At 34.7% G+C, this 24,803-nt stretch overlaps 1 protein-coding gene across 1 annotated transcript in view; it reads right to left on the bottom strand.

The window, feature by feature from the left end:
• The window catches only part of GUCY1A2 (guanylate cyclase 1 soluble subunit alpha 2), a gene marked incomplete at both ends in the record, with an annotated part of 429,067 nt that overhangs the window by 200,261 nt on the left and 204,003 nt on the right, over positions 1-24,803 (bottom strand). Inside the window, one exon of the mRNA XM_082659927.1 lies at positions 20,204-20,689. Coding sequence (XP_082516053.1) covers positions 20,204-20,689 — 486 coding nt within the window. The remainder of the gene's footprint in view (positions 1-20,203; positions 20,690-24,803) is intronic.

The raw sequence follows: 24,803 nt of genomic DNA on the forward strand, positions 1-24,803 counted from the left end.
AGCCTTGGCAAGTTTAAGAAAACTGAACTTATATTAAGCCTCATTTCTAACCAACACCACTATGAGATTAGAAATCAACTACAATAAAATAAAAGCAAAAACCACAAACACATGGAGGCTAAACAATATACTACTGAACAACAAATGGATCACTGAAGAAATCAAAGAGGAAATAAAAAATACCTGGAGGTAAATGAAAACGAAAACAGAATGATCCAAAATTTATGGGATGCAGCAAAAGCAGTTGTAAGAGGGAAGTTTATAGTGATACAAGCTTACCTCAAGAAATAAGAAAAATCTCAAGAAAGAGTCCAGAAATAAGCCCATGCACTATGGTCAACTAATCTATGACAAAAGAGACAAGAATATACAATGGAGAAAAGACAGCCTCTTCAAAAAGTGCTGCTGGGAAAATTGGACAAGTACACATAAAACAATGAAATTAGAATAGTTTCTAGCTGTATATGATATGCAAAATAAACTCAAAATTCACTAAAGACCTGAAAGTGAGACCTGAAACCATAAAACTAGAAGAAAACATTGGCATAACACTCTTTGAAGTAAATAACAGCAATATTTTTTTGGATATGTCTCCTAAGGCAAAGGAAACAAAAGCAAAAATAAATAAATGGGACCTAGTTAAACTAAACAGCTCTGGGAATGATGCCCAGAGTCTCTGAGAACTGGAGGGGCTCTCACTCCTCTTAGAGATTAAATATATAAAGCTTTCTTCATATCAATTCATCAGTGCCCACATGTCTTCCTTCTTTGACTAATCTGTGGAAGGACTGACTTGTATGAGTGGCAACAGGTGGAGCCAGAGTTAACTTTTCAAAGTTTTCTGGGACTCAGCAAATAGGATACGTAAGTAGCTACATTTTATGACTTCATGTGATTATTTCTGAAGTCCTGGAGGGAAAGACAGGGTGACTCACCCTTGCTTCTTCCTGCCGTGCATCTCCCCAACATCTGATGTCACTGTAAGCCAGAGCATCCCTGTTGTGTGCAAAGCACACTTTACAATTCTAGTGCTTTTAAAAATGTTTGAATATCTCTTTTGTATCTTTTTCTTTATATTAGATTTAGGCCAGGCATTCTACCACACTCACACTTCACCCAGAGAGGATGGGCTTGGCATCCAAGTCCTTGGGCCTGAAAGAACAATGGAAGAAAGAATTCATGCCACTCTGTAATTATTGAAAATTTTAAGTTTAGGATAAAATATATGACTCATCAATGATTGTTGGTCACTGGAACTATGGAAACAAACTAGGGATAAATTCATAGAAGGGGGAAAATAAGAATGGAGAACATAGAGGGATGATGGTTGAGATCATTGGCTCTGTGCGTGGGGGGAAATACTGACATCCTTACCACAAACCATCACAAAAAACAGATTCTAGATGGATTCGAGATACCAGATATTAAAAACAAAGTTATGAATGTTTTAGAACAAAATGTAAGCAACTCTGATTATAGCCTTGTGATATGAAGGAGTTCTTAAGAATAAAAAGATCATAAAATAAAATACCAAGAAGTAAGATTCTTCCAAAATAAAAACCTTTTATTTAAAAACCATACACAAGCTGCATTGGTCCTGGGGGCATAGGAGGGAGGGTGGGGAGATCAGGAGGCGCCCTCAGGGACAGGAGGAGCAGGAGAGGAGAAGAGGGCATTTGCCCCACCCATTCGAGCCAGGAAGCCTGCTGGGCTCCCAGGTGAGGTACCTTGCCCTCTGAGACCAGGGGTGGGAGACACACCTGGGCCCCTTCTGTTCCTTGAGCCTAAGCCACACCTCCCACAGCCCCCAGGGCATTTTCCAGGCTGTGGGTCATAAGCATAGGCCGTGCCCACTGCCCAAACCTCGCCCTTGGTTAGGCCCCACCCTCCACAGCCAAGGCCCTTTCCCCACTTTTCCTTTCTTTCTTTCTTATTTTTTCTTTACCCATCTCCTCCCTTTTATTATAGTAAAAAAGTACTGATGAACCTTCCAGTTGTTGATTAATCTATATTTTTATTTTTATATTCTTTCTACAATATTTGTTAGTTTCCTAGTCTAATTATTTTTTTACTTTGTTATTGTTCTGTTATTTTTTTTCCTTTTTTGCCACCCCATGTGGCTTGTGGGATCTTGGTTCATGAGCCAGGGGTCGGGCTGAAGCTCCTGTGGTGGGAGCTCGGAATCCGAACCACTGGACTAACAGAGAACCTCAGACCCCAGGGAATATTCACTAGAATATCTCACAGAGGTCCTCATCTCAGCACCAAGACTCAGCTCTACCCAACAGTCTACAAACTACAGTGTTAGAAGCCTCTGGCCAAACAACCAGTAAGACAGGAACATAATCCCACTCTTAAAAAAAAAAAAATGAGATGACAAAAAAATATGTCACAGATGAAGGAGCAAGGTAAAAACCTACAAGACCAAATAGATGAAGAGGAAATAAGCAATCTACCTGAAAATGAATTCAGCGATGATAGTAAAGATGATCCAGAATCTCGGAAATAGAATGCAGGCACAGATTGAAGATACAAGAAATGTTTAACAAAGATCTAGAAGAAGTAAAGAACGAAGAAACAGAGGTGAACAACACAATAAATGAAATGAAAAATACACTAGAAGGAATCAGTAACAGAGTAACCGAGGCAGAAGAAAGAATAAGTGAGCTGGAGACAAAATGGTGGAAATAACTGCCGAGGATCAGAATAAAGAAAAAAGAATGAAAAGAATTGAAGACAATCTCAGAGACCTCTGGGAAACACAAAATGCACCAACATTTGAATTATATGGGTCCAGAAGAAGAAGAGAAAAAGAAAGAGTCTGAGAAAATATTTGAAGAGGTTATAGTCGAAAACTTCACTAACGTGAGAAAGGAAATAGTCACCCAAGTTCAGGAAGAAAAGGGAGTCCCATACAGGATAAACCCTAGGAAAAACACACCAAGACACATATTAATCAAACTACCAAAAATCAAATTTAAAGAAAAAATATTAAATGCAGCAAGGGGAAAAAAAAAAAAGCATACAAGGGAAGCCCCATAAGGTTATCAATGGATTTTTCAGCAGAAACCCTGCAGGCCAGAAAGGAGTGGCAGGATATACTTAAAGTGATGAAAGAAAACCTACAACCAAGATTACTCTACCCAGCAAGGATCTCATTCAGTTTTGATGGAGAAATCAAAAGCTTTTCAGACCAGCAAAAGCTAAGAGAATTCAGCACCACCAAACCAGCTTTAGAACAAATGCTAAAGAAACTTCTCTAGGAGGGAAACACAAAAGAAGAAAAAGACCCACAAAAACAAAGCCAAACAATTAAGAAAATAGTAATAGAAACATACATATCGATAATAACCTTGAACGTAAATGTATTAAATGCCTTAACCAAAAGACACAGAATGGCTGAATGGATACAAAAACAAGACCCATATATATGCTGTCTACAAGAGACCCACTTCAGACCTAGTGACACATACAACCTGAAAGTGAAGGAATGGAAAAAGTTATTCCATGCAAATGGAAATCAAAAGAAAGCTGGAGTAGCAATACTCATATTAGATAAAATAGACTTTAAAATAAAGACTGTTACAAGAGATAAGGGAGGACACTACATAATGATCAAAGGATCAATCCCAGAAGAAGATATGACAATTATAAATGTTTATGCACTCAACAGAGGAGCACCTCAATACATAAGGCAAATGCTAACAACCATGAAAGGAGAAATTGACAGTAACACAAAAATAGTAGGGGACATTAACACCCCACTTTCACCAATGGACAGATCATCCAAACAGAAAATAAATGAGGAAACACAAGCTTTATATGACACAATAGATCAGATAGATTTAATTGATATTTATAGAACATTCCACCCCAAAGTGGCAGAATATACTTTCTTCTCAAGTGTACATGGAACATTCTCCAGGATAGATCATAACTTGCGTCACAGATCAAGCCTCAGAAAATTTAAGAGAATTGAAATAGTATCAAGCATCATTTCTGACCACAACACTATGATATTGGAAATCAATTACAGGGAAAAAAAAACTGAAAACAACACAAATACATGGAGGCTAAACAGTGCGCTATTAAATAACCAAGAGACCCCTGAAGAAATCAAACAAGAAATTAAAAAATACATAGACAAAGGACAATGAAAACATGATGACCCTAAACCTATGGGACACAGCAAAAGAGGTTCTAAGTGCAAAGTTTATAGCAATTCAATCTCACCTCAAGAAGCAAGAAACACCTCAAATAAACAATCTAACCCTACACTTAAAACAACTAGAGAAAGAAGAACACAGAAAACCCAAAGTCAGTAGAAGGAAAGAAATCATAAAGATCAGAGCAGAAATAACTGAAATAGAAATGAAGAAAATAATAGCAAAGATCAATAAAAATAAAAGCTTGTTGTTTGAGAAGGTAAACAAAATTGATAAACCATTAGCCAGACTCATCAAGAAAAAAAGGGAGAGGATGAAATTCAATAAAATTAGAAATGAAAAAGGAAAAATCACAACTGACAGTGCAGAAATACAAAGGATTTAAGAGACTACTACAAACAACTATATGACAATAAAATGGACAACCTGGAAGAAATGGACAACTTCTTGGAAAATTAAAAATTTCCAAGACTGAACCAGGAAGAATTAGAAAACATAAACAGACCTATCACAAGTAATGAAATTGAAACTGTAATCAAAAATATTCCAACAAAAAAGAGTTCAGGATCAGATGGCTTCACAGGCAAATTCTATCAAACATCTAGAGCAGAGATAACACTGATCCTTCTCAAACTCCTCCAAAAATTGCAGAATGAGAAACACTCCAAATTCATTCTATGAAGCCACAATCACCTTGATACCAAAACCAGAAAAAGAAATCAGAAGAAAAGAAAATTACAGACCAATATCACTGATGAACATAGATGCAAAAATCCTGAACAAAATACTAGCAAACAGAATCCAACAACACATTAAAAGGATCATACACCATGAACAAGTGGAATTTATCCCAGGGTTGCAAGGATTCTTCAATATACACAAACCAATCAATGTGATACACCACATTAACAAACTAAGGAAAGAAAACCATATGATCATCTCAATAGATGCAGAAAAATATTTTGACAAAATTCAACACCCATTTACGATAAAAATTCTCCAGAAAATGGGCATAGGGCATAGAGGGAGCCTAACTCATAATAAAGGCCATATACAACAAACCCAAAGCAAGCATCATACTCAATGGTGAAAAATTGAAAGGATTTCCACTAAGATCAGGAACAAGACAAGGATGTCCACTCCCGCCACTCATATTCAACGTAGTTTTTGAAGCCCTAGCCATGGCATTCAGGGAAGAAAAAGAAATAAAAGGAATCTAAATTGGAAAAGTAGAAGTAAAACTCTCACTGTTTGTAGATGACATGATACTATACATAGAGAATCCTAAAGATGCTACCAGAAAACTACTAGAGCTAATCAATGAATGTGGTAAGGTTGCAGGATACAAAATTAATGCACAGAAATCTCTGGCATTCCTATACACCAACAATGAAAAATCAGAAAGGGAAATTAAGGAAACACTCCCATTTACCATAGAAACATAAAGAATAAAATACCTATGAATAAACCTGCCAATGGAGGCGAAAGACTTGTACTCAGAAAACTATAAAACACTGATGAAAGAAATGAAAGATGACATAAACAGATGGAGAAATATACCATGTTCTTGGATTGGAAGAATCAATATTGTGAAAATGACTATACTACCCAAAGCAATCTACAGAATCAATGCAATCCCTATCAAACGACCAATGGCATTTTTCACAGAACTAGAACAAAAAATTTCACAATTTGCATGGAAACACAAAAAACCCCAAATAACCAAAGCAATCTTGGTAAAGAAAATGGAGTTGGAAGGAATCAGGCTCCCCGACTTGAAACTATATCACAAAGCTACAGTAATCAAGACAATATGGTACTGGCACAAAAACAGGAATATATATCAGTGGTACAGGATAGAAAGTGCAGAGAAAAACCCACACACATATGGGCATCTAATTTATGACAAAGGAGGCAAAGATATACAATGAAGAAAAGACAGCCTCTTCAATATGTGGTGCTGGGAAAACCGGACAGCTACATGTAAAAGAATGAAATTAGAACACTCCCTAACACCATACACAAAAATAAACTCCGAATGGATTAAAGACTTAAATGTAAGACCAGACACTATAAAACTCTTAGAGGAAAACATAGGATAAACACTCTATGACATAAACCAAGCAAGATCTTTTTTGATCCGCCCCCTAAAGTAATGGAAATAAAAACAAAAATAAACAAATGGAACTTAATTAAACTTAAAAGCTTTTGCACAGCAAAGGAAACCATAAACAAGACAAAAAGACAACCCTCAGAATGGGAGAAAATATTTTCTAATGAAACAACAGACAAAGAATTAATCTCCAAAATATACAAACAGCACATGGAGCACAATATCAAAAAAACAAACAATGCAGTAAAAGATGGACAGAAGACCTAAGTAGCCATTTCACCAAAGAAGACAGACAGATGGCCAAGAGGCACATGAGAAGATGCTCAACATCACTAATCATTAGAGAAATGTAAATCAAAACCACAGTGAGGTATCTCCTCACACAGGTGAGAATGACCATTATCCAAAAATGTAGAAACAATAAATGCTGGAAAGGGTGTGGCGAAAAAGGAACCCTCCTGCACTGTTGGTGGGAATGTAAATTGATACAACCACTATGGAAAACAGTATGGAGGTTTCTTAAAAAACTGAAAATAGAACTACCATATGACCCAGCAGTCCCACTACTGGGCATATACACTTAGAAAACCATAATTCAAAAAGAGACAGGTACCACAATGTTCATTGCAGCACTATTTACAATAGCCAGGACATGGAACCAACCTAAATGTCCATTGACAGGTGAATGGATAAAGAAGATATGGAACATATATACAATGGAATATTACTCTGCCATAAAAAGAAACGAAATTGAGTTATTTGTATTGAGGTGGATGGACCTAGAGTCTGTCATACTGAGTGAAATAAGTCAGAAAGAGAAAAACAAATACCATATGCTAATGTATATATGTGGAATGTAAAAAATAATAAAATAAAAGGTACTGATTAACCTAGTTGCAGGGTAGGAATAAAGATATAAACATAGAGAATGGACTTGAGGACACAGGGTGGGAGGGGGAAGCTGGGGCGAAGTGAGAGTAGCATCAACATTTATACACTACCAAATGTAAAACAGCTAGTGGGGAGCAGCACAGGGAGATCAGCTCGGTGCTTCGCGCTGATCTAGAGGGGTGAGATAGGGAGGATGGGTGGGAGGCTCAAGAGGGAGGGGAATGGGGACATATGTATGCATATGGCTGGTTCACTTTGTTTTCCAACAGAAACTAATACAGTATTGTGACACAATTATACTCCAATAAATATCTATTAAAAAAAATAAAATAAAAACCATAGACATGATTAAAAGACAAAATACAGACTTAAAACTACTTCTCAAAAAAAGAGACATAATTCAGGCTTCTCTGGTGGCGCAGTGGTTGAGAGTCTGCCTGCTGATGCAGGGGACACGGGTTCGTGCCCCGGTCTGGGAAGATCCCACATGCCGCGGAGCAGCTGGGCCTGTGAGCCATGGATGCCGAGCCTGCGTGTCCTGAGCCTGTGCTCCACAACGGGAGAGGCCACAACAGTGATAGGCCCGCGTACCGCAAAAAAAAAAAAAAAAAAAAAAAACTTAACTCAAAAATGAAAAGGCAGGCCATAAATTGACGAAAATATTTGCAAAATATGTATCTAACAAAAAATGGTTAGTATAAGCATATGAAAAGATGCTCAACATCATTTATCATTGGGGAAATTCAAACCAAAACTACAATGAGATATCATTTCATACCCATTAGGATGGTTGTTATCAATGAAACAGAAAATAACAAATGTTGGCAAGAATGTGGAGAAACTGGAATGCTTGTGCATTGCTTACGGGAGTGTAAAATGGTGCAGCTGCTACGCAAAACGTTATGGCAGTTCCTCTAAAATTTATAGAAGCACTTATGATTCAGCAGTTCCACTCTTAGATATATACTCAAAAGAATTGAAAGCAGGGACTTAAACAGGTATTTGTACACCCATGTTCATAGTGGCATTACTCACAATAACCAAAAGGTGGAAGCAACACAAGTGTCCATCAACCAATGAATGGATAAACAAAATGTGGCATATACATACAATGGTATATTACTCAGTCTTAAAAATAAATTCTGATACATGCTACAACATAGATAAACTTTGAAAACATTATGGTAATTGAAATAAGCCAGACAGAAGGACAACAATTATACGATTCTACTTATATGAGGTACCTAGAATAGGTAAATTCATAGAGAGAAAGTAGAATAGTGGTTACCATGGGCTTGAGGGAGTACTGGGGAACTATTGTTTAATCAGTACAGAGCTTCTGTTTGGGATGATGAAAAAGTTCTAAAGATAATGGTAATGATTGTACAACAATGTGAATGTACTAAGTGCATTATAAATTGTAAAAATGATAAATTTTATGTTATGTGTATGTTACTACAACTAAAAAAAAGCTTTATGGTAAATGAGAGAATCCAAATACAAAGGACCACATATTCTGTGATTCCATTTATATGAAATGTCCAGAATTGGCAAATACATAGATTTTTCATCCAGAAAGTATATTAGTGTTTGCCTGGGTCAGGGGGACATAGGGGCATTGGGAGGCAATACCTAAGGGGTGCATTTCTTGGGGAGATGAAAATATTCTAAAATTGATTGTGCTGTTTTTTTGACATCTGTGGATACCCTAACAGCCCTTGAATTCTACACTTTAATGGGTGAATTGTGTGGTACATGAATTATATCTTTAAAAAGCTACTACAAAAATCAATCAATGTAATTCTTCATATTCAGAAAATAAATGAGTAAACCCATGGAAAAAAAAAAAAAAAGCTTTTGCACAGCAAAGGAAACCACTGACAAAATGAAAAGACAACCTATGGAATGGGAGAAAATATATGCAAATAATGATAAGGGGTTAATATCCAAAATATATAAACAGCTCATACAACTCAACAGCAGAAAATAAGACAAAACAAACAAAAAACGACTAAAAAATGGTCAGAAGATCCAAATAGACATTTTTCTAAAGGAGACATACAAATCATCAACAGGGACATGAAAAGATGCTCAACGTTGCTAATCATCAAAGAAAGGCAAATAAAAACCACGATGAGGTATCACCTCACACCTGCCAGAATGGCTATCATCAAAAAGACCACAAATAACAAATGTTGGTGAGGCTTTGGAGAAAAGGGAAACCTGGTACACTGTTGGCAAGAATGTAAATTGCTGCAGCCACTGTGGAAAACAGTATGGTAGTTCCTCAAAAAACTAAAAGTAGAACTACCACATAATCCAGTGATTCCACTCCTAGGTATATAGTCAAAGAAAGCAAAAAAAAAAATTAATTTGAAAATATATATGCACCCCAATGTTCATGGCACCACTATTTACAATAACCAGTACACAGAAGCAACCTAAGTGTGCATCATCAGAAGAATGGATATTGATAATGAATGGATATTGATTATATATATTATATATATGTGATATATATACATATATATATATATATATCTCACAATGGACTACTTACTATTCAGGGACAAAAAAGAATGAAACTTTGCCACTTGCAATAACATGGATAAACTTGGAGGGTATTATGCTTAGTGAAATAAGTCAGTCAGAGAAAGGCACATGCTGTATGAAATTACTTGTAAGTGAAATCTAAAAAGTTCAACAAACTATTGAATATCACAAAAAAAGAAGCAGACTCACAGATATAGAGAACAAACTAGTGGTTGCCAGTGGGGAGAGGAAATGATGGAGGGACAAGATAGGGATAGGGGGTTGAGAGGTACAAACTGCTATGTTTAAAATAAATAAGCTACAAGGATATATTGTACAGCACAGGGAATAGATTTTAGAATAACTATAAATGGAGCATAACCTTTAAAAATTATGTCACTGTTGCACACTTGAAACATATAATATTGTAAATTAACTATACCTCAACTTAAAAAAAAGAAAAAAAAATTTATAACGAAAATAATATAAAATTATGCAGAAATGTCAAGGTTAAAAAACTTATACCAAGCTTCATTTCAAAATGGAAACACTGGGTATTATTAACCACTCTGTAAAGTATTTAATAGAAGCCCTATAAATAAAAGAAAGAAAATTGAAAATCAATACAGACGAAAAACAACATCCCAAAACACTTCATTAAATTCAGCAAGAAATTCATCAATTTTGATTTCTGCTTGGCAATCCAAATTGCTTTAGCCTTCTAACTGTCTTCAGAATTTGTCACAACACTAAAAGAAAATGTTCTCTGAATACAGAAGGATGCCATATTAGAGTGTAAAAAAATAAACATTTTAGCTTTAGCTTCACAGTGTTGGTCATAGATCTTGCACAATCCAATATTACTTTAAGAAACACTGTTATCTTCATAAATTGCATATTGTAACAGGTTATTCAGATTAAAATGATCTATGAAGGCAGAATATGGATCCATCTTCAAGAATGAGGATCCATGAGGACCCAGTGAAGATGACATAAATAATGCATTTCAGGGAGCTATCTTTTTTGCCTCCTCTTTTTACCTTTCTCCCTACTCTGCCTTCACAGTTTTCTCTGGCATAAGATGTAATTCTAATAACCTGGAAAAATGAACCTAAGGAAATAAGCATTTTATCTATTTCTAATAAGCACTGGCTATACAATATTTATATACATACAAATACATGGACATATCAGCATATACATATAAAACATACAACCACTCACCATATATGCTCAGATCAGCTATTTGAGAAAGGGTAATTAACATTTATATTTACTACAATGGACTAGACACTGTCACAAGCATTTTTACATTCATTTAATTTAAAAGCTTAAAAAAATAACTATGAACATAGATAATTTTTTCTTTATTTACAGGTGGTGCAACTGAAGCACAGAGATAAAATAAGTGGTTAAAGGTAGAAAGATGAGAACTCCAAATAATGTACTTAAGATAGCACTGGGATTCCACAATTTTAGCTAAATGGAATGAGAGTGATGTGGAGAAGAATACATTCTCTTCTCTTTTTCTCTCTTATCTCCAGCCTAAGCACTTGACAAAAGAAAAACTACAAATGAGACAAAACCATTGTCAGTTAATTTTTAGGGCATTATGGTATTTTGAAACTGACAATATAATCCCCCCAGTAGAAAAGTTATCAGAACAAAACACTTATCTTTGACTTTCACCTTCCTTCTAAAGAATATAAATTAGTTTTCTACTCATTAAAATTGTGCTAAAAAAATACTATTCCTGCTCTGCAAATAGGTTCATCTGTACCATTTTTCTAGATTCCACATTTATGCATTAATATACAATATTTGTTTTTCTCTTGCATTAATGTATGATATTTGTAACTTCCATCCACGTTTCTACAAATGACCCAATTTTGTTCCTTTTAATGGCTGAGTAATATTCCATTGTATACATGTACCACATTTTCTTTATCCATTCCTCTGTTGATGGACATTTAGGTTGCTTCCATGCCCTGGCTATTGTAAATAATGCTGCAATGAACATTGGGGTGCATGTGAATTTTTGAATTATGGTTTTCTCAGGGTATATGCCCAGTAGTGGGATTACTGGGTCATATGGTAGTTCTATTTTTAGTTTTTTAAGGAACCTATTTTCAAGGCAGGAATAGAGATGCAGACTTAGAGAATGGACATGTGGACACAGGGTGGAGGGGGGTTGGGATGAATTGGGAGATTGGGATTGACATATATGCACTACTACATGTAAAATAGGTAGCTAGTGGGAACCTGCTGTATAAAACAGGGAGCTCAGCTCGGTGCTCTGTGGGGACCTAGATGGGTGGGATGGGGATGCGGTGGGAGGGAGGTCCAAGAGGGAGGGCATATATGTATACATATATGATTCACTTTGTTGTACAGCAGAAACTAACACAACAGTGTAAAGCAACTATACCCCTATATATATATATTACTAATTCCAAAACATTCTGTAGGCTTCTATGAGAGTCATGCCCTGTTGTCAAATGAGTGAGTCAAAAATGTTTATTGAATGAGTGAATAAATGAACTGATTATCTTACTTCAGAAGTTCCTCTCTTCTAGACTTACTAGAAGACACTGTTATCTTATTTCCAATAATATAGCTGCAAAAGTAAATGGCATTGACATTGATGGAAGCCACTAAAAAGAACTAGTATAAATCTTTAGTAGTTTTCAATTTCAAAAGTGTGCACTGATCAATGAAGCAGAAAATATGTAAATCTTAGGGGAAAATGAACCAGTGACTCTCTACTAAATGGAACTGGTATTTATTGCTGGAAAATGGAGTAAAATATATAAATATTTATAAAATTCTAAGAATAACCTAATACCTAAGTACTTTAAAGTGCTATTTTATCATAAGGCAAAATGAGGGGGAAAGGAAGCATTTCATTTTGTTTTTTCCTGCAAAATCCTCAATTCACACTGAAAGGATATTCTTGACATTCTACTTCGTTTTCTGAAGCCTGGATGAAGTCCAGTGAACAGTGGTTTTAGTAACTCCATACTAATCAAATGTTAAGACAAATCAAACTTCTTGAGGCATAGTGTTCTGTAGCTTTGTAACTTTATATGAGAAACATCTGCTTTCAGCTCTTATCAGGGAGGTTAAAGATGGAGATTCAAGTCTGAAAGAGGTCCTTATCAAGTTTACAAAATGCTAGCATATCAGTTGTGCAAAGCCCAAGTGGTCTTCACCAAGATGTCTGAATCCAAAGAGTTTGTCTGATTCTCAATTTCCCTGCGATATTAACAAGTTCACTCAAAACTGAACTCTGATCACCTTATACATAAACCTTTCCATCATGGATATTTAACATCTACTTATATAAATTAAGTGGGATACATGATCTTAATGGTTTTTCTAGCCCTTTATTGGTATTGTATTTATGGAGGTTTTGAGCTTGTAAAGTCAACAAAGTGCTTCCACTGGTCCTTGAGATTTTCAGAACTCAAGGTGTTCAGCAATTTTCAAATTTTATTCATGCCAAGAGTGCCCCCAAATACAGTCAATTTATTTTCAAGAGTGGATAGAATGAACCTGATAACTCTGGCTTCTCTGTAGGTTTAATTTCTGTTTTAGAATTTAAAAGCTCAGCAGACATCTCTATATTCCTTTGAGGTTGCCATATTTGGTTTCCCTTTGACTCTATAGTGGAGGTTGTATGCATCCTCTGACTCCAAGTCTTTCCTGCCCAGGGAAAAGATGCTAGTTCCCATCAAAGTTTGTCCTGATGCCTATCTTCATACTTGTTACCTGGTATCCAGTTCCCATAATCTTTGTGTCCAGTCCCAAGGTCTTGCATTCCCTAAGAGTAAGCCTGGATTTTTGTTCCTTCCTACTTTGCTGGACTCAGCTCTTCCACCTGGACTTACAATACTTGTATTCCCTTGCCAATATGAACTTTGTGTTGTTGGTTTTTAGATCTCAACATCAGATTCCATGATCTAACAAAATTCTGGTCCTGGCATGTCCTGGTTGCCCCATCCTGTCTTTCTACTCTTTCTTCCCAACCCAAGCCTGACACTGATACTCAGCGTTTAACTCTACAAACATTTGTAAACCAGGTTTGGAGTTTGTGATGGGAATGCCTCTCTACTCCCACCCCAGGAGAGGAAAGTATTTTATTACTAACATGCTTTAGAGTTGCCTGGCCAAGGTGATTTTAAAAAATATCAACTTTTATTGTTTCATTCTTTTAAAATTATACTCCTTATTGCCTGCACTTGGGATCACTGATCCCACTGTTTCCTTGGTACACTACTTCTCCATAAGAGAAATTAAGGGAGAAGATGCTAGCTAGTTTCTGACAAAAAGGGGGTATGGCAAATGGAAGAGTCCCTAACTTTTAAAGATGCAGCTTCTCAGAACTCTGAACTATTTGCGACTCAAGAGATGGGAGTGGAATTGGGTTATGTTGTCATAATGTTTTCCTTATCATTTGATAGTACAACTATAGTTACTGATCACGTAAAATAGTTTTGAAACAGTTTCCACTTTTGCTATTATTTGATCTTTGTCTAGATCTTTTTCCACAGCCTAAAACTTGTGGGAAAATTGGAGATTTTTAGAATCAGACAAGTGTCGGTTCAAATTCTGATTCAATAGCAATATTATCTGGATTATTTAACTTCTCTGAAATTTAGATTATTTATCTGAAAATGGAGATAATGTAACAAGTCCACATGTTAGTCATGGAGTATTAAATGAGATCATATTTTATTCTTTTCTAATAAGCACTGAGTACACTTTATTTATGTACATACAAAAACATACAAAATAATCACATAATACATACACACTCCCATATGTCCAAATGTACCTATCTGAGAAAAAAATGACAACTAACATGTCCATTTACTACTATACACCAGGTGCTAATCTTAACATTACAGTTTATAGAACGGGAGGGAAATTAAGAAAGTGTTAAAGGTGAAAAGGTGAGCGCTATAAGGAGTGTATTTAAGACAGCACTGGGAAACTGCAGCCTTGGCTGAATGCAATAAGAGGAGCATGGAGAAAGATTCATCGTCCTCTTTACTTCTCCTCTATTTCAAACTAAAGGGCTTGGCAAAGACAAAAATATAAAATGAGGCAAAACTCACATTATGTTGCTTCAACATCCAATACTATTATTACTACATTTAGTTATTATTTATTATTATCTATATACAATTGACTTAAATAGTTAGAGTTACTTGTTCTTTATTTTATTTATTCTCTACCTCCTATAAAACCTGAGGAGCAAAATATTATATAATATATTATGTTGACTATTTGCTGAATATTTGCTTTTCTAATTATGAGATCAAAATTATAATCCATGCTTCCTTCAATTTATCTTGTTCTTATTTAGCAGTCATACACCTGTAACATCTTGCCAGTCAAGCATTTTTAAAGACTAATTTTCTCAATGCTTGCAATATGCACAGTAAAATATACAGCATCTTCCTTAACCTCCTACTTTATAGGAAGCTTGATTATTTTAGCAGAACCTTCTTATTATGGCCTAATTTTGTTAAATTCTGTCATTATAATTCATCACTGCATCATATCCCTTATGATAGGAAAACATGAGATAAGATGATCAAGAGAAGGGCAACAAATAAATTTAGAGACTGGAGTCTTGTTGCATGTAACAGACTTTGAATGCCCCCTGTGAGGCCCTCTCTCTAGTTCTCTAGTTCTTTTTTCTTAACATTCAGCTTTACTTGGTTTCCTTTCACTTTTCTAACATAAAACAAAAGTGAGTTATCCCTTATTTATCTCTGTGGTATAATTATTCCACCAAAAATTCTACACATACTTTAAATCCAACAAAATACTTATGAATTTTATAAAATCAGCAGATTTATAATCCTTAAAAAAATTCTGTCATCTTTGGGATTTTTTCAATAGCAATTAAAATTTTAGCAAATAGTTCTTGGTATAAAATAGCACTCTGTAAATATTCTAGAAAATAAGCTGGAAAGATTACAATAATTAGAAACCTTAAATTAGGCTGGTCAGATCGAGAATTTCTAAATTATATACCTCTAATGTAGTTACCATAATGTATTGATACTTCATTTTATCCTAAACAAGGGTAATATTCTCTTTATTTGTCCTTCCGTCTCTCTGGCCATATCATTAATCTGGCTTCAGCACATATTGTGTTTCCCGGTCTGGATCCCCCAGATTTAACCTCCATAAGCCTGAGTAAACATCAAAGCCACCATATACACCTATCATACCAGATACATATACACACTAGTATTGGAGATACATTAAAAATACCTGGCTCTGTTGATGGTTTCCTTTGCTGTGCAAAATATTTTAAGTTTAATCAGGTCCCATTTGTTTATTTTTTGCTTTTGTTAACATTAGGAGATAGATCCCCAAAAATATTGCTGAAATTTCTGTCAAAGAATGTTCTGCCTATGTTTTCCTCTAGGAGTTTTATAGTATCCAGCCTTACATTTAGGTCCTTAATCCATTTTGAGTTAATTTTTGTATATGGTGTTAGAGAATGTCCTAATTTCATTCTTTTACAAGTAACTGTCCATTTTTCCCAGCACGACTTATTGAAGAGAATATATTTTCTCCATTGTATATCCTTGCTTCCTCTGTCACAGATTAATTGACTAAAACTGTGTGAATTTACTTCGGGGTTCTCTGTTATGTTCCACTGATCTATGTGTCTGTTTTTGTGCCAGTACCATATGGTTTTGATGACTGTAGCTTTGTAGTATAGTCTGAAGTCAGCTATGGAGTTGTTTCTTCTAGCTCCATTTTTCTTTCTCAAGATTGTTTTGGCTATTTGTGGTCTTTTGTGTTTCCACATAAATTTTAAAATTATTTGTTCTAGTTCTGTAAAAAATGTCATTGGTGTTTTGATAGGGATTGCATTAAATCTATAGATTGCCTGATGTAGTATGGTCCTTTTAACAATATTGATTCTTCCAATCCAATAACACAGTATATCTTTCCATCTGTTTGTGTCATCCTCAATTTCTTTCATCTGTGTCTTATAGTTTTCCGAGTACAGGACTTTTACCTCCTTAGGTAGGTTTATTCCTAGGTATTTTATTCTTTTTGATGCGATGGTAAATGGAAGTTTCTTTAATTTCTCTTTCTGATATTTTGTTGTTAGTGTATAGCAATGCAACAGATTTCTGTATATTAACTTTGTATCCTGTAACTTTACCAAATTCATTGATGAGCTCTAGTAGTTTTCTGGTGACATCTTTAGGTTTTTTATTTATAGTATCATGACATCTGCAAACAGTGACAGTTTTGCTTCTTCTTTTCCAATTTGGATTCTTTTTATTTTCTTTTCTTCTTATGATTGTCATGTCTAGGACTTCCCAAACTATGTTGAATAAAAGTGGTGAGAGTGAACATCTTTGTCTTGTTCCTGATCTTAGAGGAAATGCTTTCATCTTTTCACCATTGAGTATAATGTACGACGTTAGTTGTTGGGTTTTCATATATGGCCTTTTTCATGTTAAGGTATGTTCTCTCCATGCCAATCTTCTGAACACAGAAGATATTTGCAAATGATATGACCAATAAGGGGTTAAAATCCAACACATATAAACAGCTTATAAAACTCAACATCAAAAACACAAACAACCTGATTAAAAATGGGCAGAAGAACTGAATAGACATTTTTCCAAAGAGGAAATGCAGATGACCAACAGGCACATGAAAAGATGCTCAATATTGCTAATCATAAGAGAAATGCAAATCAAACCCACAACAAGATATCACCTCACACAGGTCAGAATGGCTATCATCAAAAAGAAAACAAATAACAAATGTTAGCAAGGATGTGAAGAAAAGGGAACCCTCTTACACTGTTGGTGGGAAAGTAAATTGGTGCAGCCACTGTGCGGGTAAATTGGTGCAGCAGTAACCAGTTTTGAGGTTGCTCAAAAAACAAAATACAGAACTACAAAATGATCCAGCAATTCCACACCTGGGTATATATCATAAAGAAACAAAAAGAGTAATTCAAAAAGATTCTTGCACCCCAAAGTTGCTAGCAACATTATTTACAATTGCCAAGGAATGGAAGCAACCTAAGCGTCCATCAACAGATGAATGGATAAAGATGTGGTATATGTAGACAACAGAATACTACTCAGCCATAAAAAGAATGAAATCTTGCCATTTGTAGCAACATGGATGGACTTAGAGAGCATTATGCTAAGTGAAATAAGTCAGACAGAGAAAGACAAATACTGTATGATATCACTTACATATGGAATCTAAAAAATACAACAAACTAGTGAATAAAACAAAAAAGAAGCAGACATCACAGATATAGAGAACAAACTAGTTGTTACCAATGGGGAGAGTGAACAGAGGAGCGGCAAAATTGGGATGGGGTAAAAAAAGGGGTATTGTGGTACTGTATAAAATCATATGTATGAAACTTTTGAAAACTGTAAAGCGCTATAGGATTTAAAGGATCGTACATTCAATTAAAAAAACAAATTAAAAAAACACACCTGGTTCTGGTATCATTTTACCTTATAATTTATTGCTAAAATTTCATAAGAAAGTTCAGTTTAAGAGAATCTGTGAACCTAACTGTTTTGTTTACTTTTCAATATATATATGAAATATGGAAAGCAGAGTCTTGAGTACCTGAGAATGAGTAGATCCATTCTGTAATTTAAAACATGCTGATAATTATTTATAACTATATGAACCTTATCAGTTTAATAAAATATAGGAAAATTTGAAGTCATTCAGTATATTCCCACAGATTTTCTTTTTCTGTGAGGTGTCCTAGCTTATCTCCAGGGAAGGAAGACTTGATGTCTGTAAAATGAACTGTATTTTTAAAACTTGAAATTGTTTTTGTACCCTCAGAAGATATCACATTTTTTCTTTTCTCAAAGCCAAACTGATACTTATATTTAAATCAGGGATTTCCATGTTTTGCCAGAAAAGAATCTATTTTTCATGCTCATTTAGTTGCACAGACTTAGAGCCACAAAAACATATGACTACTTTAGCTGAAGGAAACTAACACTGCAAATCAATGATTTAGAAGGAAGTGATTGTGGTTGCAGAGCTTGGTGCAATAGTGCCCAAAGTCTGGAGAATTCTCTGGTGGTCCAGTGGTTAAGACTCCATGCTATCACTGTCATGCAGGTTCAATCCCTGGTCAGGGAACTATGATCCCACAAGCAGGGTGGCCAAAAAAAATAGTGCCCAAAGTCTGAAGGAAAAAGAGTGCTGGAAATTCAGGACAATCTGCTCTCTCTTCTGGAATTGACAGTGATAGACTCATCATGTCTCTGGTTTAGGACCAGACATTTGGCTGCCTATGCCATAAATTACATAAAAATAAACTATAAGGAAGTTAAATATAATTTATAAAAACTCTTATTTTGTATAACAAAGCAAATCCTCATACATATGTCACACTGAGGGTTTACCACTCAGAAGAGGCTTTCTAAAATATTTAACACTGGTTGTATATCATACATAATGGAACTAGTGAACATCTTTCCATAAAGGAGATACACCTAAATGAAAACACCCTCTGGATCATAATATGAAACTAAAATGTGAAACAGATTCTTTCTGAATCTGTTTATGTGTAGATCATACTATGAAAGAAGTAGAAGTCTAGATGATTAGTAAAGAAGAAAAAAAAATCTAAAATTCACTAGTTTGTTTGTACTAAAAGTAATTGCTGTCCTCCATATTAAAAACAAAAAGCCATGCACCCTGACATTTTGCAATCCATGTGAAATTTTATGTAAAGTTACAGTTATTCAATACATAGACATGAAGCTGAATCACTCAAAATATTACTATAATTTTAATAAGAAATTAATAAGGAGTTTGCCAAATTAGACTAACATATGATGACTTGTATACATTTTCAAAACTCTTCCATTAAGTAGCTTGGAAAATTAAGGTGCTTACAACTAAAAACCATTGGTTATTTGGATAATAGCTAGAATATTTACATGTATTCTTTCAGAATTAGAGGGACCTCAATTAATTGACAGTGAAGAGCAAAATACCGATTAACCATGATTTAACTCACAATGCAATGCATGTTTTAACATAAATTGCTGTTTCCTTTTAACTGCCAATATAAAACTTTTACTTTATATCATAATCCTACTCTTTAGGAAAAACTAATTATATGGTTAAAAGTTGCCTAGATTTCAGCAAGTTTATTTATTTATTTTTGATAATAATGAATTTAGAGTACTAGTTCTATAGAATTTTTCCTTACTGAGCAATATCATGATTCACAGTTAGTTTATCAATAGTATAAATCAACTCATAATGAAAGTTTACTCATAGAGCAGAAATACTTGTATTCTGTATAAATACTGATATTTCTAAATTAAAATTATCCACAATTTACTATCAAGTTTCAAAAGAGAAATAGATTGTATGCTTGTAATTTAATGAAGATGACAATTTACTACTAAAAAGTATTTATATATAAGTAACTAAACCCCATTACCTTATAAATATCCAAAAATCCACATTGGTGGTCAAATCTTGTGTACAGTTCATTCAGCATGCTGATTACTTGCATGGGGGTACACTGGGCACATATGGCTGTGAAGCCAACAATGTCTGAAAAGAGCATGGTGACATCATCAAACTTTCTGGCTTGCACTTGCTGCCCTTGCCACAATTGCTGGGCTACATCACCAGGGAAAATAGAATATAGAAGATCCACTGTTTTTTTTTTCTCTTCTTCTAGGGCCTGGTGAGTTCTTTCTAAAGTTGCTTTTAATTTATCCATCCTCTTCTTCAAGCCATCTTGGGCCTTTGCCTGCTCACCAACCAAAATTACATCTCGGGTAGCATCATGGATAGGGATGTCCGAGAGATGCAGCCCTCGTCCCATGAGTTCATCCAACTTGTCCACACATGGAGAACCCAAGAATAAAACAGAATTTGATTCTGAGACATGGATCATTTGTCCTTTAACTTCCATCACCTGCAAAATTAACACAGAATTTTGATCAGCACTATTCACATAGTAGGTTCACAAAAATTAATTTATTGTCTGATGGAGAGGAAGAATAAGAAATTAGCTCTATTGAATTTCTGCATCCATACAGGCAAATTTAAATGTGATTTATGGCCAATATAAGTTATGATTCTAAATAGAAACATTTGTTATTGTTTCCCACTTGGTCACTTTCTTAACACAATGGAAAGGAAGGAAGATCAATGAGAAATGAAACAGCAAAACATTTTCAGTCAAAATGAAATTGCACCCAGGTACATCATGAAACTGGTTCATGAGCCAGTTCAAAAACTTTCAACCTGCTTAGTAATAGTAGAATTAGGATAAATCCATCTGTCAATATAACTGCCTTTAACTGTCATTAAAATAATACTCAGAAAATAAGTTCAGGAGACTAAATGAATACAAATAATTGTTTAGCCTTATGTAAGTCATTTTTCACCAGCTGTAGTCCTATGAAAATATATTAGATTTTGCACTGACTAGATTAGTTGACAATTCATTTGTTCTTAAAAATAAAAAATTATACTAGATGTCATTAAGCCAGCCAGTATTACCAGAAAATAACAATCAACTAGCATGTTCAATATAAGCTAAAAATAGCCCTCCAAGTTGGGACAGTATTAAAGGAATTCAGTTAATAAGATAAAGAATCTGAAGATGTAGTAATTTAAATCTATCCCTCCTTTCTGTACTATTTGACTGGAGAATTTGAGAACTGATGTTTAACGAAAAATTTCATGAACACTGGTTTATGCTATTTTAGCTTGGTTCCCCAAGGAACACTCAGAGGGGATAAGCATCAGTAGGGAAGGAAGGAAGACTTAGGATATGGTTATGCAAATATAGTTATTTGGGTTAGGATAAGATATTTCAGCACATCTGGAGAGGAAGCTAGTTGTAATTACCTGGAGAGAACAGCCTATAAGTAGACCAACTGAGACTGTGCAACAGTTTTATCTATGTCACTTTCCCCAACTACATGGAATGTGTTCAATACATTTATTTTCTTTTGTTCTTCATAGCATGATGTAGTTAGGCTAGTTGATGAAATTGGAGGCATAGAACAAATATGGGGTAAAACTAAAGAGATTTGGATTTGTAAGCCTGCAAATGTTTTACTTTGTTCCCCCTGCACCATTTACCAAGATCTAGTCTACATAAGGAAATAAAATTGAATCCTTGCTTCATGTTATATCTTTAATGAAATGAAATATTCACTTTTTTATATAAAGATTCTGCAAGTGTTCAGTATTTCAGCATTTTTTACATAATAATCTCATTTATTCATTGAAGTGTTTATTGAGTGTTTGCTATTTACTAGTACTTCTCTGGATGATAAACATAAAAAGATAAAACAAGTTTCCTCTTTTCAAAGTTAGCACAGTATGGAAGGGAGAGCCAAATCTATATAGCCCATAGAATAGAATGAAGAAGACCCTTCAATTCCCAATTTAAGGTGGGCTCTCAAAAGACTACAGGCTATAGTTTGAATACAAAGAAAGTAATTATCCTGAAAAGTATTTCCAGATTATTACATATATGCCTGATATGCTTTTATGGGGGAGGGGTTTGTTAGTGATATATACTTGTTAGAATATTAAAGGTGTAATAAAGAAGATACACATAATGTATAACCTCATAGTTTAACAATTAGTACTTTAATTTTTTTTCTTATGATTTAAGGCAAACCTCTGATATTCATAGATTTAGACCTCCATCTGGTCTCTCCCTTTTTTCTCGGATTTCTTTCTAATTATTTTCTTTTCCTTCTACATCTTACTTTCTTCTCTCTTCTCCTCTTTGTTCTTTGACCTTACTTTTTTTTTTTTTTTCCCAATATGCTATCTTCATTCAGTCTTTATCTCTCCTGCTTGTCTGGTTTTCTTTCTCATCACTGGTTTCTTTCATCTTCCTCACTGGTGTTTCCTTTTTCTTTTTCTTTCTCTTTTTTCCCTATGTATTAATCTCCACATTTACCATCACAAATGGACCTTTTCCTTTTCCACCTTTGCTTTCACCTCCCTTTTTATTTTAAATATGAAATCAGTATATGTATACAGGCATAAACAATATTATACATTATTTGCTATGTGTAATAAATAAGAGTGTTTTTCTTTAACTTACAAAGAAGCTGAATGCAATATGTTATATTCCACCTCAAAAAACCAAAACATATTCTTGATTTATATGTGGCATTAGTTCATTTTTTGAAGTCTCTGAATCAGCAGAGCCTGAGAGAATAAAATAATCGATTACTTCTTACATAACAGAAAAAAAAATTCATGAAAGAGAAACCACAATATACACGGTATATAACTTAATTTTAGAATATTTTTCATCAGTGAATTTTTTCCTTATTTATAATTGGGCAAATATCACTGGAGCATTTGTGTCTCTGTCATAAATGCAGGTTTAGCCTAATTGGAAAATAATATAAATTAGTATTCTTGAATTGTTTTTGCTTTATTATAATTATAAATTCAGATATTCACCATGATTGCATTTATTGATTTAGCAGTATGCACAACTATTATAGGAACTACGTATTTTTATGTGGAGGAGACAAATTTGTGAACAACTACATTAAATTAAAACATCCCCTTAAGGTTTTATTGCATTCTAAATTATATTAAAGGGCTTCCCTGGTGGTGCAGTGGTTGAGAGTCCGCCTGCCGATGCGGGGGACACGGGTTCGTGCCCTGGTCCAGGAGGATCCCATATGCCACGGAGCGGCTGGGCCCATGGGCCATGGCTGCTGGGCCTGCACGTCCGGAGCCTGTGCTCCACAGCGGGAGAGACCGCAGTGGTGAGAGGCCCGCGTACCACACACACACAAAAAAATTATATTAAAGTTTTAATAAAATAGCATAAGGCATAATGAAAATAAACTGTCTTTAAATCTATCAGATTTCATAAATTGGTAAGCATAATACAGGGGAATGGGCTAAAAATTAGAATGGAGCTGACAGAGAATAGAATCAGCGAGGATAGTTCCATAGAATTTACTCAATCTGAACAAGGAAAATAGACTGAAAAAAATAAACAGAGCTTCAGGGACCTGTAGCAAAATAACAAAAAATCCAATATTCATATCATGGGAGTCCTAGAAGCATTTGAAGTAATAATGGCTGAAAGTGTCTCAAATCTGATAGAAGATATAAATGCTCAGAATCAACAAGCTATGTGAATATCTAGTAGGATAAAACCAAAGAAATCAATCTCAAGACATATTATAATTAAATTTTGAAAACTAAATTCAAAGAAAATATCTTGAAAACAGTCACAGAGAAAAGATGTACTACTTGTAGGGAACACTAATTTGAATGGCAGTTGATTTCTCATCTGAAACTATGGAGGTCAAAAGAAAGCAGTACATTTTTTTAGATACTGAAAGAAAAGAAGTGTCAATTGCGAATTCTATGTCTGGGGTAACTACTCTTGAAAAATGAAGGGGGAATAAAGACATTGTCAATTGAAGGAAAGCTAAAAGTCTTTGTCCTAACAGAACAGCTAAAGAAAGATCTTAAAATTGAATGAAATAAGAGAAATAATGTTCTAAGGAGAATCAGGAAGGGAGAAAAGAAAAGGATGGAAAGACTAAAAATACTGGTAAATACAATATTATCCTTCTCCTCATAAGCTGTCTAAATCACATGTGATGATTGCAACAAAAATTATAACACTAATGATTCTCATTACAAGTGTCCTCCTTATAAGAGAAAAGCAGAGGGAGATTATACACACACACACACACACACACACACACACACACACACACACGCACAAAGACAGTGTGAAAAAGACAAAGATTGGAGTGATGCAATCACAAACCAAGAAATACCAAGGCATGCCAGTAGGCACCAGAAGCTAGAAAGGTCAAGAAACCTATTCTCCTCCAGATCCTGTGGAAAGAGCAAGGAGCTATCCACACTTTGATTTTAGATTCTGACCTCTAGGGCTGTGAAAGAATAAATTTCTGTTGTCTTACACTACCCAGTTTGTGGTTATTTGTTACAGTAGCCACAGGAAACTGATACAGATCAGAACAACAAACTCAACAAATAAGATCTAATTGAGA

Source organism: Grampus griseus (genome assembly GCF_964374135.1).
Source record: "Grampus griseus genome assembly, chromosome: 8".
In the NCBI taxonomy this organism is placed as follows: Eukaryota; Metazoa; Chordata; class Mammalia; order Artiodactyla; family Delphinidae; genus Grampus; species Grampus griseus.